Consider the following 17,558-nt stretch of genomic DNA (forward strand, 5'->3'; position numbering starts at 1 on the left):
GTTCCTCTGATGTGCTGGTATCACAAGGAAGCAAGCAGGATCATGCACTGAAATTTAAAATACAGCAGACTAACATTTTGTTCCAGTTGAAATGACCTTACTGTACATGGAATAAAGGAAAAGGGGGATGAAAACCCAATGTGTACAGTAGCTGCAGCATAACAGTTTTCACTAGGAGAGACACTAATTTGTCTTAAAATTCTAAGAAGCAGAACTTCCAGGGGTCCTTTCAGAACTCTTGATGATGGTGCAAGGACAGATGCCAGCTGATGTTCAGAATCTTTATATGCAGATTGGAACAACCAATTTTACTCTGGTCTTTGAGAAATCAAATCAGTAATGGCCATGGACAAAAGAGACAGTTAACATAGAAAAATAATTTTCCTCCCCCTTTTTAAATTGGAAAAGAAACAACAAAATGCTGGGGAGCCATCTCTGAGGCAAGACAGAAAGCTGCAATACTGCAAGCAGTAGTTCCTTTTTCTGGTGGTATAGACTGTTTTGTTTTTTTTAAGAACAAACAAACCAAACAAATATTGTATGAGATGGAAATATTACAGTTTACTACTAAGTTCCATGTGTGATTGTTTATGGGATCTTTTGGACAATTTTCCATATTTGAATGCAAAAAGAGCCAAGCCCAGTGCTCCAACTACAGAAAGAGCAAAAAGCACATAGAGTGCTATTTCTGCACCTTGGGACGTCAAATCCAATCCCAAAAAGCGCACGCTGTCAGCTGCTCCTGGAGTGGGGTCTGTTGGTGTCACTGAATGGAAAAACAATGACAAAGGGTTAGTGCAGAGCCTGTTCCATGCAGGTGTGGGCACTGCTGCTCCCTGCCTCCACCAGGAATTCTAGCTCTGGGTAAAGGCACAGCTGAGGCTGATAGTGCAATTCCTGATGGTACAGGTGAGTGTTCTCATTCCCAAACACCCACACTGGTTGCTTTTCGTTGTACTACTCCAGTGGAGAAGACACAAATGACAAAAGAATTGGTATTTTCAAAGCCTTACCCAAAACAATGATTTTTATAAAGTATTCAAACTTTTTTCTAAACAATCTTGTGGGAATACTGCGTGTGTGTGGTTTGAAAAACATCTTGGGCAGTTGTGTTGGAGAAAAGTCTAATGGAATAACTTTTGCTACATTCTTAAGACAGGTATATGTTGAGGTGCTCTTGCACAAGGTTTGGTTGTTAAGTCGGGTTTTGCATAAGAAAGTGACATTGACTGGAGTTTTTAAAAAAAAATATTGCAGAAAATGGTGGTGTCTCTAAAAACCTTAGCATTATGGAACTCCTTTGGGATTGGGATTAGATGCAAACACACAGAAGCACCATTTCTGCTGTGTCACTTACCTTCTGGCTCCTGTTCCAGACAGGGATGTGGGCCCGTGGCTGGGTCTGGAAAGCCATTGCAGTTTATGATCTGTGAGTAATACTTGGCTGAGGCCTTGGGGCGCCGTGGCAAGGCAGGGTCTGAGAAATTCACATGGTAGAGCCCAAACTTTTCCTCATAACCCGCTGCCCACTCGAGGTTGTCCATCAGTGTCCACGCAGTGTAGCCCCGTAGGTCGACACCATCGAGCACAACAGCTGCAGGGAGGAGCAGAGAGAACAGGTCACTGGTCACCCCTCAGCCAGCCAGGGCACAAAGGTGCTCCAGAACATCCACACATGGCACACAGGGAGGTTATTGCCAACAAGCAGGTTCACTCAGTGCCCAGGACTGGACGCTGCTTTTTTCTGCTCCAAAAATCAAAGCTTTTGTGCAAGAAACAAAGGTTTAGGAATAGAGAAGAAAACCCACTAAAATGCAACCCAAACAAGTGTTTGTGGGGCCCTTAAAAGACAGTAAATGTCTGAACGCCTGACTGCTCCCAGTACATCAGAAAAGCAAATTGGAAAAACCATTTCCTGAAGTTGTTTGACCACTGCTGTAACTGAAACCAGTTTGGGGGTTGGGTTTTTACTGTTTTTTTATTTTTTTAAATATGCAGTTTTTAGACACAGCAGTAGTAAGACTAGAAGGAGTTAAGGAGTTTCTCAGTTAGTAGTACCTCTCTCACCAGGTGCACCAAACCAAGGAATCTGCAGGTTACACCACTAAACCCAGGGTTTGTTCTTCCTTTAGATCGTCTTTCCTGGCACATTGGTGACTATCCATGAACAGTTTTTGGTAAACCCAAAGGCTCCTTGGAGTGGTTTCAGTAAGCCCACGTGACTGTGTAACTTGCAAGTGGGATGGCAGTGGTCTTCCAGCTCTTTACTATTTGCTTTATACACATCAGTCTTGTGGCAAAGCCAGTGCTGCTCTCCAGAGCTTTGGATGACCAGATGTCAGTAATCACTCTTACCTTTCAGTGCCTCATTAATGTAGGTCCGATAGTAATGCATTCTCCAAGTGTCATTGAATTCAAAGGCTCCCCGTTCTGAGACCCCATTTTCAGTCACATAAATGGGAGGGTTGTTGTACTCTTCCTTTATCCACCTGAGGATCTTCCTGAACCCAAAGGGTGTCACCTTCAGCCAGAGGGAGCCAGAGCTCAGCCAGCTGCGGTCGGTCACTGTGGCTACGCCCCTGTGGAGGAGGACACTGCTCAGGGCCAGTCCCACGTGCCAGGCAGCTCCATGCCCAGGGCTGAGCTGCTGCTGGTGTGCTCACAAGCCTAAAAAACCCTTCACATGTTTCAATTTACAATTACACTCTGTAAATCAGCTGTGGCTGACAGTGTGGTGTTGGTTCCAAATCTTTGTATACTACCACGCCATTTCTACTTTTCAAGGCATAATGCAGCGCTTGAGCACACAAAATTACCCTTTACATTTCATGCAGGAATGTAATGAGCCCCCTGTTCTACAGGGTTAAACTATAAGGGGCTGGGATGTAGCATCAAAGGGTAGTTATTTCCAATTTCATCTATTCCCTGTGGAAACATTTTGGAAAGGACACAATTTCACCTCCATGTGTGGTCCCACCATTACCTGAATTCTCATTAGAAAAACTAGTAAGCTCCTATTGTTACTTTTTGAAGTTGAGGAATGAAATTAGTATCTAAATAAAAAATCCTGACTTAATCTATACTTAACCATGAAGTGATGTGGCTGTTTAGGCTTTGAAATTACATATATCCAATGCAGTGAGGGACCTAAACCTGTTTAACAGCAAGTGGATCAGTATCCATAAACCAGGATAACACCTCACAGTTTAAACTGCAGATTGGAAGCAGGAAATATGATAAATACTGTTTATCACCTCATGTCTGTAAGAAAAAGGCTGTTGCTGGACTTTTGAGAAAATAACAGCACCTCAGGTACTGCTTGGTTGTATTATCCCTAGTATTGGTTTATAACAGCTTAAAACACCTATCTCACAGCTTTATTTGCTATAAATTTACACTTGTCAGTTAACCCAGGCTCCAGCTGTGCAGATTTTACTTGACCAATAATTTACCTTCATCTCTTACCTATCAGAGTCATATGACATAACACCCTTAGAATAGTTTAGGTTGTATGTTAAAACCGTGGTATAATGATTTAGACCAAAGTAGTCATATGTGCCTTTAATTCTTTGTTTTTCACTTTCAGTAAATTCTGGAAGTCTGCAAGAGAAAACAGAGAATACACTTTGCACACACTCCATGGGTAATGCTGGGATCCCTGGTGCCAGCACCACAAACAGAAGGAGAGAAACTGGGAACTGGGAATGGAAAATAATAAATGTAATGAGAGGGACCAGTGAGTTCAGTACATAGTTTTAAGAAAAGTTAAACCAATTTACCACAGGCATCAGGCAACAGAAGGAGAGAAACTGGGAACGGAAAATAATAAATGTAACTGAGAGGGACCAGTGAGCTCAGTACATAGTTTTAAGAAAAGTTAAACCAATTTACCACAAGCATCACGTAAAGTACTGTGGTTACTGTCCCACTGGGCTGAGAATTTATTACCCCAAAGATATATTCATCAATTTAGTTTGCAAGAGAGGTAAAGACAGGGAATAGGCAAAGCCCCCCTTGCCCAGATTGGAACTAAATGATCTTTAAGGAAGGTCCCTTCCAACACAAACCATTCTGTGATTCTCTGAAAATATACACTAGAATTTTTCTTGAGGATACAGTAAGCTTTGTTACAGTAACATTGGAATAGAATCAGTGAAATATATCATTTCTGTAAGAAAAGCATGATTCAGCACAGCCAGTGAAACAAAAGCAGGTGTGTGCCTGGGCTCTTACCGGGACTTGCTCAGGCCCTGGGCCAGACTTCGTTCCTGAATCCTTCTTTTCATCACTTCACTGTAATCACCATTTTTGAAAATGGGGTGAGCAAACCAACCTAGAAAAAACTAAACCAGGAAATAAGGGAGGATAAATCATATATCAAAACTTGGAATTTAGCCATTCCTCTGTCATGTGCTGCTTTGTAGGTGATAATTGGGTTTACAACAGGCACACAGAAATACAAAGAGATGCCCATATAACAGCAGTAAATTCAATAAGCTTTTGTCACTACAACCATATTTTGTCTAATTTCTGTTGCATTCTTGGTCAGTCCCCATAAGAGGGGGATACAATTCCTTGCAGTGATGCCTCTGCCTCACCGTTTTATTTCAGTGAGATGCTGACCTGGGTTCTGGGCACATCCAGCACCCAAAGAGGGGGTGTCACCTGGAGCAGCAGGGAGAGCTGTGACCAGGGGTCTCTGTACCTGCATGAATCGTCTGGCAGCTTCAACGTCCTCCTGGCTGTGTGGGTTGCGTGGCTCTGCCCAGTCAGAGTTGATGGTGATGGAGATGAGCCCTCCCTGCTTGGCCCTGAAGGTCTCGTTGTAGAGGTGCCAGACCTCCGCGTGTGCCCTGATCAGGTTGTGTCCCACCACGTAGGGAGCGCGCCCTGGCCGAACTGAGATGCCTGCAGGGACAGGGACAGCATGGGCAGGGAGCAGCACTCCCCAGCCCTCTCATGGCTGCTTCCCAGGTTAACACAATCTCAGGGTGCCCAGAACTGCCCCGGTAAAGGAATGAATGTGCAACACCTGGTGGCCCAAGCCCAGCCGTGGGCTGGAATCAGTGCTGGGCAGAGGCAGCTGAAGGAGCAGCTGCCATGGGAAGGCTGTGCGAGGAGGACCCTGCATTGCCCCCTCCTCCCCTCTGGAGTGGGACATGGATTGCCAGCCCTGGCTACAGGCTGCTGCTGCCAGTTTGGAAAGCAGAAAGCTGTGTGTTCAGGTCAGCTCACATCCCCTCTTTTGGTTCTACCTTGCTGCTGAGCTGGGTCATCCTTCAGCCCTAAATCTTCTCCACAGTCCCTGAAGCTGGTCTGGAAATAAGGTCTGCTCCAGGCAGCGAGTGTAATCCAGATTTGGAGGTGACAGGCAGAGTAAAAGAAGGACCTGTTCACCACACCACAGCTATCCAAACCCATATATCCACAGCACACCAGTTTTCTTGTTCTACCTTTGAAAGCCACAAGGAACTGCTCTGCTGCAGCATAAAACAATTGTGCTGACAGTGCCATGAGGGCTCCAAGTCTATGCCCAGCAGTCTTACCTGGAGCAGCTGTGCCAACGCCATAGCCAAGATAGGCAGTGTTGTAGGGTTCATTGAGGGTTATCCAAAATTTCACTTTATCCCCCAGCCTCTGGAAAAGGACCTCAGCATATTCCTTAAACCTCTGAACTATAGCATCATTCTCCCACCCACCAACGTCCTGTAGTGCCTGTGGGAGGTCCCAGTGATAGAGAGTTACCTGTAGGGAAAGACAGGAGAACAAAGGACTCAACCAGTCACTCTCACAGTAACTCAGAATCATTTATCACAAATAAACTGTGCTTTGATCTGCAGTTACCTGTTCCTAACATATTTGATGTTGTAGTGATCACTCATGCACTCAATAAAATACATTTTTGCCAGTTTCTTTAGGGACTGCCTAATGGTGAAGATGAAGCTTTTACCAAAAACCACCTTGTGACAGCCAGAACTCACCAGTGAAGAACTGCTGCACCTGCACTGACTCAGGTGAAATACAATCCACTAGAACACCTGTCTGGGCTGGTACAGGGGTATGAGGACAGCTCAAAGGCACTCAACAGTGTTGTAAGAGCTGATTGATGCAGGGGTGAAGTCACTGTCCATTGTATGTGACAAATAACACTGACCAGTGGAGCTTCCTGACTCCCGGGAAAAGAATAAAGTTACGTCTATCTCTAAGAAAGGCAAGAAGAAAGATCCTGGGAACTACATTAGCCAGTCTCACCTCAGTGTCTGAAAGATTCCTGCACAGGTCCCTGTGGAATCTATTTCCAAAGTAAAGGGACAAAAGTGGAAACAGCAAACAGTAAGTTTACTGTGGTCTTTCCAGGTAGTAATTTCAACACATCCCTACATTCCCAGTTCATTTGCTTATGCAATACCCCATGTTTCTTCACAAAATGAAATGAAAACCCATGAAAAACAATTTCTGTGTGAAGGAGGGTACGGATTGGAACACACACATTGCTCTGAGCATCAGATTTGGGGTTTGCTATTTTTTAGTAACCTTAAAGTTACTGGGTGTAGTTACCTGAGGCATGATGTTGGCTGCCAGAAGGGCATCAATCAGCCTTTCATAGTAGTTCAGTCCCTTTTCATTGATGTATCTGGTGGTCCCATCTGGGAGAACACGGGACCAGGAGATTGAAAAGCGATAGTGAGACACCTTGAGGCTTTTCAGCATTTCCACATCCTCCTCAATCCTGTGGTAGCTGTCACAAGCTACATCTCCAGTCGCATCGTTGCCGATTCTCAAGGGAGTGTGGGAATATTTGTCCCAAATGCTAAGTCCTTTCCCATCTGCTCTCCATCCTCCCTCAATCTGTAATTGAAAATGGGGGAAAAATTATTAGCAAACCCAAATTTAGGTCTCAGCCTAGCAAAGAATTCAGCCTGTTATTCTTTGTGGTGCCACACAATGAATTAACTGTCCACAGATACTTCAGGAGTCCACCTCAGTTTCCTGACCTGGTAAGCTGCAGTTGCTACACTCCACAAGAAGTTCTCTGGAAACTCTCCATATAGGAATTCATCTTCCTTGGGCAGTGGGATGCCATTATTGTGGATGATTTCAGCATAGTACACAGCAGAGCGTTTTGGCGTCCTCGGCCTGTTGGGGTTGTCAAAATCAATCTGGTGCAATCCAAATCTTGGATCATAACCATCCACCCATTCAAAGTTATCCATCAGAGACCAAGCGTTGTATCCTTTCAGATTAACACCATCTACCTTGTAAGCTAAAAGACCAGAAAAAAAATGGAGGAGCATCAGTGGCATAATCACACATTAAATGAACCCTAAGGAATTCAAGCAAGCACATACAGGCTCCTGGTTTCATACAGGTGGCACTGGTCAACTAACATTGAGAGAATCTTCATAGCTCTAGGAAACAAAGTACAGCCATGCAAAGGAGATCATAAAATCAAACATTATGTTATATTGTGTTCAAACTATTTAAAGACTGATACCAATCACTTTTAAAGTACTTTGCAGAGGAGTTGAGTAACCAGAAATCTAGAGAGGAGACACACAACACCAGAACAAAACAGAACGAAAGCAAATTCTGGTACCTTTTAAAGCTTCATCAATGTATGTTTTGTAGTAAAATATCCTGGCATTGTCATCAACATCAGATTTGGCCTTTTTCCCCACGCCGTTCTCAATGATATATATTGGGGGGTTTCCATATTCCTCTTTGATCCAGTTCAGTACCCTCCTCAGACCCCAGGCCACAGGCCGATGGTCAGTGAGAGCTGAGGTAGGCCAGGAGCTGTCAACTGTTACTGAAACTTCCTGGTCATACTCATAAGAGAAGGGCCTCAGACGTGTTGTTGAATGGCTTACAATTTTGGAGGAGTATGTGTTGAAGCAGAAGACATCCGCCGTGCCCCGGATGTATTCACGCTCCTCTGCTGTGAAAACCGGCAGGCGCGACGACGGCAGGTTCTGGAGCTCACTCCTGTTCCCAACTTTCCACTTCATGACCTCGGGGTAGTCCCCGTTTTTGAAAATCGGGTGTGTGAACCAACCCACCAAAAACTGCAGGTACCTGTCAGCAGCTTCGATGTCCCTGGGGTCGCTTGGCGTCTTTGGCTCAGCCCAGCTAATGAAGGGGCACAGGGCAATGACCCCTCCCTGACTCGCTCTGTATTTGTCATCGTAGGTGTGGTAGACCCTGGCATGAGCTTTCAGTAAGATGTGGGCAACCCTGTATGGAGCGCTGCCAGGCTCCTTGACATTGGGTGGGAACAACCCTTCGCCGTAGCCCAGCCGAGCAATGATGTTGGGTTCATTGATCGTAATCCAGAACTTCACCCTGTCCCCAAAGGTCTGGAAACAGAAGTCTGCAAAGCTGTCGAACAGGTCAATCAGCTCATTGCTCTCCCAGCCACCAATGTCCTGGAGAGCTTGTGGTAGATCCCAGTGGTAGAGAGTGACAATTGGAGTGATGTTGTTTGCAATCAGTCCATCAATGAGACGGTTGTAGTATGCGACTCCATGGCTGTTGATTGAGTTGTTCCTTCCAGTGGGGAAAATTCGAGGCCATGACAGCGAAAAACGATAGTTCTTTACCCCTAAGGCTCTCAGCATGTAAATATCTTCCTCCACCTTGTTGTAGCTATCACAAGCTATATCTCCAGTATTGTTATTGTTTACATTTCCTGGGACATGGGTGAAGTTATCCCAAATGCTGGGTCCTTTGCCATCAGCATCCCAACCTCCCTCTATCTGGTAGGCAGAGGAAGACACACCCCATGTAAAATCATCTGGGAATGTCCCATAAAAATACATGTCTCTTTCAAAGGCAGTCTGGGATGAAAACTTCTGCCAGACAACCTTTGCCTTGGAGGGAACTTCTGATGCTGGTAAATTTGGCAGCTTTGATGGCACAGGTCGGTCAAACACCACTGGTGCAAATCTGCTCAAGGCTTGGGATGGAAAACCATTTTTTTCAATAACACTGGAATAGAAGTAAGCAGATGCCTTGGGAGTCCTTGGTCTGTTGCTATCTTCAAAGTCCACATGATGCAGCCCAAATTTTAGGCTGTATCCCGCTGGGCCTTCAAAGCCATCAATCAGGGATCGAGCAATGTAGGACCGGACATCAACGGCGTCCAGTTTCACCGCTGCCACAGAAATGAGACATTTGTTAATCACCCACCTGAACATTTCCTGAACACAGCTCTGCACAACAAAAGCAACACCGCCAAGGATAAGTGTGACAAGCCAAACATTTACAAATGGTTTTAAAGACTAAAAAAACTTCCCAAACAATTAGGAGTATCTGATAGGAAAAGCAGTCAGCATGGTAATAGGAGCTGGTGAAATGCTTAGTGATAGAAATGTGTGAGAAAATAAGTATTTGTCAAGAGGTATCTGAGTACAGGACACTTGTGCCACTGATATCCCTTCTCCTGTGTTCTTGTTTTCAAGCAGATTTCATCAACTTAGGTGTACGGTTCACTTTTAGATTTAACATTATAATTAAACTGAAATATTGCCAGTAATTTAGTGCTTGCCTATTTTCCCTGAGCACAGGAGAGCTTCTTTTAGCTGAACTGTGTACCCAATACCAGCACAGGCAAGTCTAGCATCCCTCCTCACATTGCTTACAAAAAAGCACTAAATGTCTCTAATTCAAAGAAAGTTCACTCCCATGTGCAGTCCATCCTCTTTACTTCTGCTGAGGCATAACAGCAGCGCTAAATTGTGTTTTCTGTAGCTCTTTCAACACTTCTAGCAGTATGTTGAGATCTAGGTCAAGCAGATCAAATGCTGTATACACTGATCACTAACATATTTAATACAGCATATTTAATGTTTACCTGACAGTACTGTTTAGTCTATCTAGAGAGCATCAGTCAAATCTCTATTTGAAATCTCAGCTCTCTGTGTTTGTCCAGAAGTTGCCACAGATGCTATTTTTATGTTAAAAGATACACAGCTTGCAAAGATAGAGGCATAACCTAAACATTCTCAAAATGGCTGAGGTAGAAATTTCAGGAAGATATTTCCAGTCTGAAGTGGTTACTGCCATGTAGATCTGATTAACTGGTAAAGGCAGTTCAGCCCCAATTTATGAGAAGCCTGCAGGCCAGTCATCTCCAGGAGAACTGGAGTGTATGAACAGTGTTCTCACAGAAGGACTGACCTTAGGGTCCATGCTACATTAATCCATATTTTAAAAAAATGCATTCCAATATCTAAAGAGAATGGAGAGCTCTATATTTGGACACCAGATAGACCTTAGTATATAAAGTCATACTCAATACCTACACCACAGGAGGCTGACCTTACATCACTGTGCAAGTGGTGATGTTTTAAAGTTAACCACCATGGAAGGGCTAAGAGTAACCACTTGCCATGATTAAGAGAAAATAAAATAATTTGATTTCTCCATACCTTTCAGGGCCTCATTGATGTACTGGCGGAAATAATCCACTCGCAGAGTGTCATTGAGAAGATCCCCGGTGTCTCCTGTTGGCACACCATTCCCTGCTATGTATATTGGGATCTTTGACCCTGTGTATTCCTGGGATACAAACTGCAGCAGCCTTCTTAATCCCCAAGGGACCACATGGATCCAAGAAGAGGCAGCCTGTGGCCAGGAAGGATCTACATGCAAGGAGAAGTTCCCAATGCTCTTGTAGCCTGGTGTGCACGCCCTGTCAGCCCCGGCACTGACCAGGCGGGAAGTGTAATGGGAAAGGCCAAAGAAATCTGCAGTCCCTTTCACCAAGGACTTCTCCTCCTCTGTAAACACAGGCAGCTGTGCAACTGTTGTGGAGCACTGCTGGTTGACTTCCTGGATCTGAGCCTTCAGGACATCCGGATAATCACCATTAACAAATATGGGGTGAGCAAACCAGCCAAGCATGAACTGCAGGTACCTCTCAGATGCCCTCACGTCCTCAGAGCTGCTTGGAGTCTTGGGTTCAGCCCAGTCCGAGTTCAGCACCAGCCCCACCTTTCCCAGTTGCTGAGAACGGTATTTGTCATTATACAAGTGCCAGACCTTGGCATGAGCCTTGAGAATTGTGTGAGCAACCTGGGAAGCAGAAAGCAGAGGAAAATGTGTCACACTGCATTGCACAAAAACTCCTAAGCACTGGGTTTATTGCCATGTGAAAATGCCCTCTCCATCCAAAAGAAAACACCTTGACAAAACAAATAATTATAGACAAGGAGTGTAGCAGGTTTTGGAATAAGCAAAAGCATCTGACTATCCATCCACGTCAGCTTTCAGAATAGAAAAATAAAATAACATCTGGCCTTTATTAACAAACTCATTTTTAACAGGTTTCATAAATCCAGCAACTAAATAGTTGTCTCAGAGGCCACATTAGGTTTGAACGTAGTTGAAGCACAGAACCAGCATGGAAAACAACCCAACAAGAGTAGCTGCAGGATCCTAATTATTCCTGTGTCCCTACCTTGTAAGATGCTGCTCCTGGGTCAGTGATTCCTGGAGGATGCTCTCCGGTGCCATAGCCAGCGTAGCTGATAACCCAGGGCTCATGGAACGTAACCCAGAGCTTGACCCGATCCCCAAACGTGGAAAAGCAGAAGTCTGCATAGTTCACAAAAGCATCTATGATGCTTTCATTCTGCCAGCCACCAAGAGCCTGCAGAGCTTGGGGCAGGTCCCAGTGGAAAAGAGTCACCATGGGCTCAATTTTAGAGTCTAACAAGCGGTCAATTAAGTGGTTGTAATAATCAATACCCTTGGAATTGATGGTCTTGTTGGTGCCAGCAGGGAAAATTCTAGACCAGGATACAGAGAATTTGTACAGCTGGGGGTGAAGACCTCTAAGCAGGTAAATGTCATAGCTGGTTTTATAGTAGCTGTCACATGCCACATCTGCTGTTTGGTTCATGTGGACATGGCCCCCATGCCCAAACTGGTCCCAGATGCTCTCTCCTCTCCCATCCTCTGCCCAAGCTCCTTCGACGTTAAAGGCACCTGTGGATATGCCCCAGAGGAACCCACTTGGGAACACATCTTGCAGGAAAGAATCCCTCTCTGATTCAGACTGTTCAGAAAACATTTCCCAGACTGTTTGATAGGAGGACCGAGGGGCAAGAACAGCATCTGGGTTTTCCTGTAGATTATTTATTTCACTGTAAATATAATAAATAGAAGTTAAAATCTCCAAGGTGAATGCCAGTGCCACAAAATTTGCAAATACAGAGTATAAAGGAAGTTTGCTTCCGATTCAGGTCACATAAGCCATGTATAGTTCCTCTGACATCTGATCAGTCTAACCCTGCTGTCTCCCAGCTGGGACATGGAGGGCAATGGGTAACTGCAAACAGTTCTTTGCATGTAGAGTCTCATAATCCATTAGTTAGGTCAGGGGTGCAAACAAAATCTTTGCAGTGAGAAGCAATTTCCCATGCTACTTCATGAGTTTCCTCCATTGTAATCCTTAGCATCTCCCTTCACCAGGACATCTCCCACGTTTTCATAAGCTCAGCTGGCTTCTCCCCTAAGAAAACCTCTATTGGATTTGTTTATTTATAACCATTTTGCTCTTGAAAAAGGCAGAAGGCTTGAAAAATGTACTTGTTACTATTGGCTTGAAGGTGCAATTTGGGTAACCAAGGATGAGAGACTGGAAGAGGATTACATTATAGGATTAGTAGCAGGATAGAGGATTGCAAGTAATTGGAAGAGACTGGGCTCAGCAGAAAAACAGCCCTTTGCAGCCCTTTCAGCAACTAACAGCAGACTTTACCACTAAAATGTCTTGTCTCTCCCTGCACATACATTTCTAGAGGAAGCTGTTTTATTACTGTATCTTATAATATTGTATGGTGTTACAGTATTTTTATAGTACCTTAAAACATGAGGTAAGTAGTCCAAGAACTCATTAATGTCATACCCAATCATATGTCCTTCTTCTTTATTAATAGCTGCAAACAAACAAATGGTAAGTGATGGACATAGTCTTAGATGCCATGGACTGTGTGACACTACTTGTAACAAACAATTATATCTTGAAAGAAATTTTTCCTAATATCCAACCTAAACTTCCCCTTCTGCAATTTGAGGCTGACGAAAACTACGAAAAGATCTGGGGAAGATATCCTGTTTCCCCTCCCTCAACACTCACCATCCATCCTTAATTTTCCAAGAATAGTATAAAAAACTGTGAAGTTATTTCCTCTAATAGCAGCAGCTTAGATTGGATGATTTTGAATTTCCTCTACAAGTTATCATGCAGATAACCAAAAAACTCTTCTTTGAACATCACTCACCTGTGACAATGGCAGCTACTGGTATGAAAGGATGCTCTTCCATGGAGGCACAGTCAAAGACCTTTAAACTAAAAACCAAGATGTCTTTGTCCTTCCACACTCTCTGCAAAATAGAAATCATGGAGCAGTATGAAAAGAAGCATCAGCCAGATACTAAAACCATGTTCTTGGCATTTTTCGCATTTTACATGGGCAGCTCCTTATCCTGCTCCCCAGACACTGAATGACTCTTTGCTTAAGAATTTTAAAAATGCAGTTCACTACCAGAGATTTCATATAGGTTATAATAGGTACCAGCCTACAGCATTACTGATGTTGGTGCTGCCAGATCTAATCCTTTAACAAACTCACCCTCAGTAGCATTTCTAACACCTGATGATGATTTCTACCCCTGCTGATGAGGAATGTGAAGTTTGGCAGCACTGCTGTAGAGCTCATGCTAGAGTTTAATATCTTTCAGTACTGAGGTATTGGTCTAACAGCTTAGCTATCAAACACTTAGCATGTGAGAGAGAAGGTTTTTCAGTCCCAGACAAAAGAATTTTGCCATTCCAGCTGTTAAGGCATCAATCATAAGCATTGACCAAGATGATCCTTTCCAGCATTTTCCAATAAGTTTTTAAGTCAGAATAACAACAGAGAAATGAGCATTTTGCAGCTGCTTCCTAATGTAGCTGCTGCCTGAGCTTTCACAGAAAATCAGAACTCTTTAGACATGCATCACAGCACATGAAATTCTGCTCCTATTTATGGTCTGTTGTTTGATGCTATCATTTTAACCCTGTGCATAACTTTACCCGGAATTCACTCCACTTCTTGTCAAAATCTGTTTCATTTCCACAATGGTACTGAAGGTTAAGAGACACAAAGTCTACTGAATCCTGAAAAAAAGAAAAGGAAAATAATCATGCTGGAGAAAAATGGGATTTTTTTAAAGTATTACTTTAAAAATACATAAAACTGTGTAAGGTTTGATAAAGATATACTGCTGGAGTAAGAAGCCATACAGCTGTATGGGAGCACTGGACAATACAGAGAGCACAAACTGGATACTGTATGGGAAGATGGGCTTTGTATGTCTCCTTCTAAACAAAGTACAACTTAAACAACTAAATTAAATTCTATTTTATGAATTTAATATTAATGATTTACACGTAATTTCTTAATGTCTGTTTATGATTTATCAGAGAAACCTTTATAACTACCTGGATCAGGTATATAAACATAATATAACCCTTGGTTGAAAGTCCACTTCAGAAAACTTTGATCATTCCATACCACAAGTGTTATCCCACTAGAAGTCATCAACCTCAAGGGAACAGACTGCATTGTCTTGTCAAACCAGTTGATGAAGTTGAAAGAAAACTGGTAAGCTTTTCAGTTTGTTTGTCAGTCCAAGGTTCTCTTCTATTCAGTCAGCTCGTCTCAAACTTCTTTGCTCTCCCTACAAACCACACCTTGCTTAAATCCTACAATATTGCTTGACCTGGTTCTAAGTTTTGAAGGATTATGAATACAGAAAAAAAACCCTGCACTGTCATGTGTACATTACAACCTACATCAACATCTGCTGGGTGAGGACACCCATGAACAGGGAACTGGATCTTTAAGAAAAAATCTTATTGCCTTTGTAGAGATTACATTCTCCTTGTGTTGTGCCATCCTTGTGCAACTACATCACTTTTAGCACAGCTCAGTTGGGTTTTAACATAGTTAGCAGATATTTGAAATAGCAGCTAGTTAGGATGACGTATCCATATCTTTGATGGTGCACTAAGTACACCCACAGAGAAAATGTTAACAGGTACATTTTCTGGACACACCTTTATCATTTAGCAAAGCTAAATCAAGTATATTGCTAACATTGCCAATTATGTGAGCAAATTTGTCTCCATGTAGCTTAAATCAGTGCCTACCAGCCAAGAAAAGATGCTGAAATAATTTTTAAATCAGTGGTTTCACATAATCAGACTAATCAAATAATTAAAGCTTGTAAACTGGTCAACCTGCTAAAATCTTATTTAACTTGCAACAAGTCATTTGATCCCATACATAAAACCAAAGCTAAATCAAGGCAAATTTATATAATTTTGGAAATATTTCCTTAATGAGGAAATATTATGAGCTACCTGAAGAGAAACTGAAAGCAATTCTGATGAAGCACTGTCCAAGACATGATCCATTTCCAAAGCAATGGACAGCTTTCCACCTTGAGAAAGAAAGAGGCAGTCTGTTGATAACATATTAAGGACAAATAAATATTTCAGTTTACTGCAGTAATTTTAAAACCAGTTTTAAATTGTTGAATCTGTGGAACACTAGGCACTGCTCCAGGCATTTGATTTCAGGATACCCTTTGTGATTTCAATGGAGAACTGCAGAAGGACATAATTCGATGGCACCATTCAAGGAGCCTTTGTAAATAAAATGCCCTTCCACTCCCTGCATAAGTAATAGCTTTATTAATTTTCATGTCTTTGTGATGGTTCTACAATTTTTTTAATGCATTCTATACTGAATGTTTTTGAGATGTTGGAGTGGCAGGAACTTGGAGGGACAGGAGATGCAGGAGGGAATCTGGGCAACTTCTAAGGGCTATTACCAGATAGTGTGAACTGTACAACAAAGTATTCCTGACAAATGCAAGAATTAAAAATTAATTAACTAATTAAAAATTTGGGAAAAGAAATAGTGACTCAGCCAGTTCTATGGGTTGTCTGTCTGGGACAGAAAAGTTCCAAGACCAAAGAAGGCAGACCCAAGGAGATACTGCTTGGAAAATCCCAGCTACCCATCATGGAAGAGGTGAAATTCTGTGTAACACAGGTAGATTTGGGATTTAATTACTGTAAACCCCAGTGTCTGCAATAAGGAAAGCCAAACAAAGGGCATTGCAGACTTCCTCACAGTTATTGTTGCATAGGAGATTTCCTGTGCCTTTTTTTTCAGTTTCAGATGCACTTCAGAGAGGTTTTAGTCTTTCCTCTGTGAGTCAGGAAGAGGCATACAAAAATATCTACATAGAGACTGCATGTAGCAGTTGCCATTTAATGCTATCACAAAATATTTGTGAGTCATACTGAAAAACCCTGCTCTCCTTACCTGCTGCTGAGATTTTCTCATGGAGCATTGCATAAAATCCTTCATGAGCAGCAGCCACGGCCTGGACCCGTTCCTGGGGCTCAGCGTAGGGCAGGCTTTGAAGGACCTCCGGCAGGTCACTGAAGGAGAGCCACACATCCACCAGGTCCCCAAAGGCGCGGAAGCTGAAATCTACATACTCCACAAAAAGCTCAGAAAAAGGCCTGGCTCTCCTCCCGCCGGCCTGCGCGGCCACGGCGCCGGGGACAGGGCCGCGGTGCAGCAGCAGCACGGCCCTGAGCCCCGCGGCAGCCAGCGCCTCCAGCAGCTGCCGGTAGCACCGCACCTGGGCTCCATCCGCCTCCGTGGCGTTCCCCTCGGGAAGGACGCGGGCCCACGGCAGGAGCAGGCTGTGGTGCGTCACGCCCAGCCCACGGAGCTGCGACAAGTAGCGGGGCAGCTCGGAAGCCATGAGATCTGGCTGGCACGGGTAACCCGGGGCTTCAGCCACGGCAGGGCTCTGCTGGTCCTGGGGCAGGATCTGGTCCTGCAGGCCCAATCTCTCTGCCAGCTCACTGGGTAGGGGCCCAGCAATGGTGATAAAATTCTGAGCCAATTCCCCATCTATGCCAAGGCTGAGAGAAACCAACAGAAAGAGGATGACTGTCTTACAACTCAGGTGCATTTCTGAACCTTGCTTCAGAAACTACTCCACACTACTTATACAGCAGTAGAAGTAATATTTAACTGAAATTATCTCTTCCATAGATAAATGTTCTCTGAAATAGCTGACACTGGAATAACAGACCAGGACTTTCACTGTAGATAAAAAGACATAGATGAACACAAAAACCACGTTCAATCAGCTGGAGAAAGCTCATGTGAAAACATTTTCTGAGATGTTTGTTTCCCTTTATGTTTAAATATCAGTTGACATTTGCTAATATTGCCTCCCATTTAGAGGAAGATGAAATAAGTAGATAAACCTTCCCTCTCTTTTTGGCCTTTTTCAGCTTTAGAAGAATCCCAGCACAGCTCTGGATGCAAAACCAACAAAAGCAGTGTTTGTTATCTGCATGGCTGGGGCTGGGTCAACCACAGCTCAGGGCATGCAGGGCAGCAGGAGGCACATGTGAGCTCTAATCCTGGGTGGATAAAGGAAATCTGAGACGTGGCACCTCACCCAGC

The 17,558-nt window shown here is 43.6% G+C and overlaps 1 protein-coding gene across 1 annotated transcript; it reads right to left on the reverse strand.

Moving 5' to 3' along the window:
• Positions 1-115: 115 nt before the first annotated feature.
• LCT (lactase) lies at positions 116-17,055 on the reverse strand. The gene is made up of 17 exons (XM_041407052.1): positions 16,392-17,055; positions 15,419-15,498; positions 14,087-14,170; positions 13,290-13,392; positions 12,869-12,944; positions 11,462-12,149; positions 10,431-11,076; positions 7,598-9,154; positions 6,996-7,264; positions 6,559-6,849; positions 5,547-5,745; positions 4,706-4,908; positions 4,234-4,343; positions 3,466-3,600; positions 2,356-2,579; positions 1,358-1,594; positions 116-766 (listed from the first exon to the last, which is right to left on the reverse strand). Exons 1-17 carry the CDS (start codon positions 17,053-17,055, stop codon positions 555-557), a joined length of 5,778 nt encoding a protein of 1,925 aa, XP_041262986.1. The 3' UTR covers positions 116-554.
• Between the last annotated feature and the right edge of the window lie 503 nt (positions 17,056-17,558).

Source organism: Onychostruthus taczanowskii, unplaced genomic scaffold (genome assembly GCF_017590055.1).
Source record: "Onychostruthus taczanowskii isolate IOZ18803 unplaced genomic scaffold, ASM1759005v1 scaffold10, whole genome shotgun sequence".
Classification (NCBI taxonomy): Eukaryota; Metazoa; Chordata; class Aves; order Passeriformes; family Passeridae; genus Onychostruthus; species Onychostruthus taczanowskii.

Coding starts and splice junctions, on each gene's coding strand:
- LCT (XM_041407052.1), bottom strand. CDS start 17,055: ATGCACCTGAGTTGTAAGACAGTCATCCTCTTTCTGTTGGTTTCTCTC. Junction 12,150..12,868: donor TACTTACCTCATGTTTTAAG/GTACTATAAAAA, acceptor TTATATTTACAG/TGAAATAAATAATCTACAGG. Junction 2,580..3,465: donor ATGTCATATGACTCTGATAG/GTAAGAGATGAA, acceptor CCTCCTCCACAG/GGGCGTAGCCACAGTGACCG.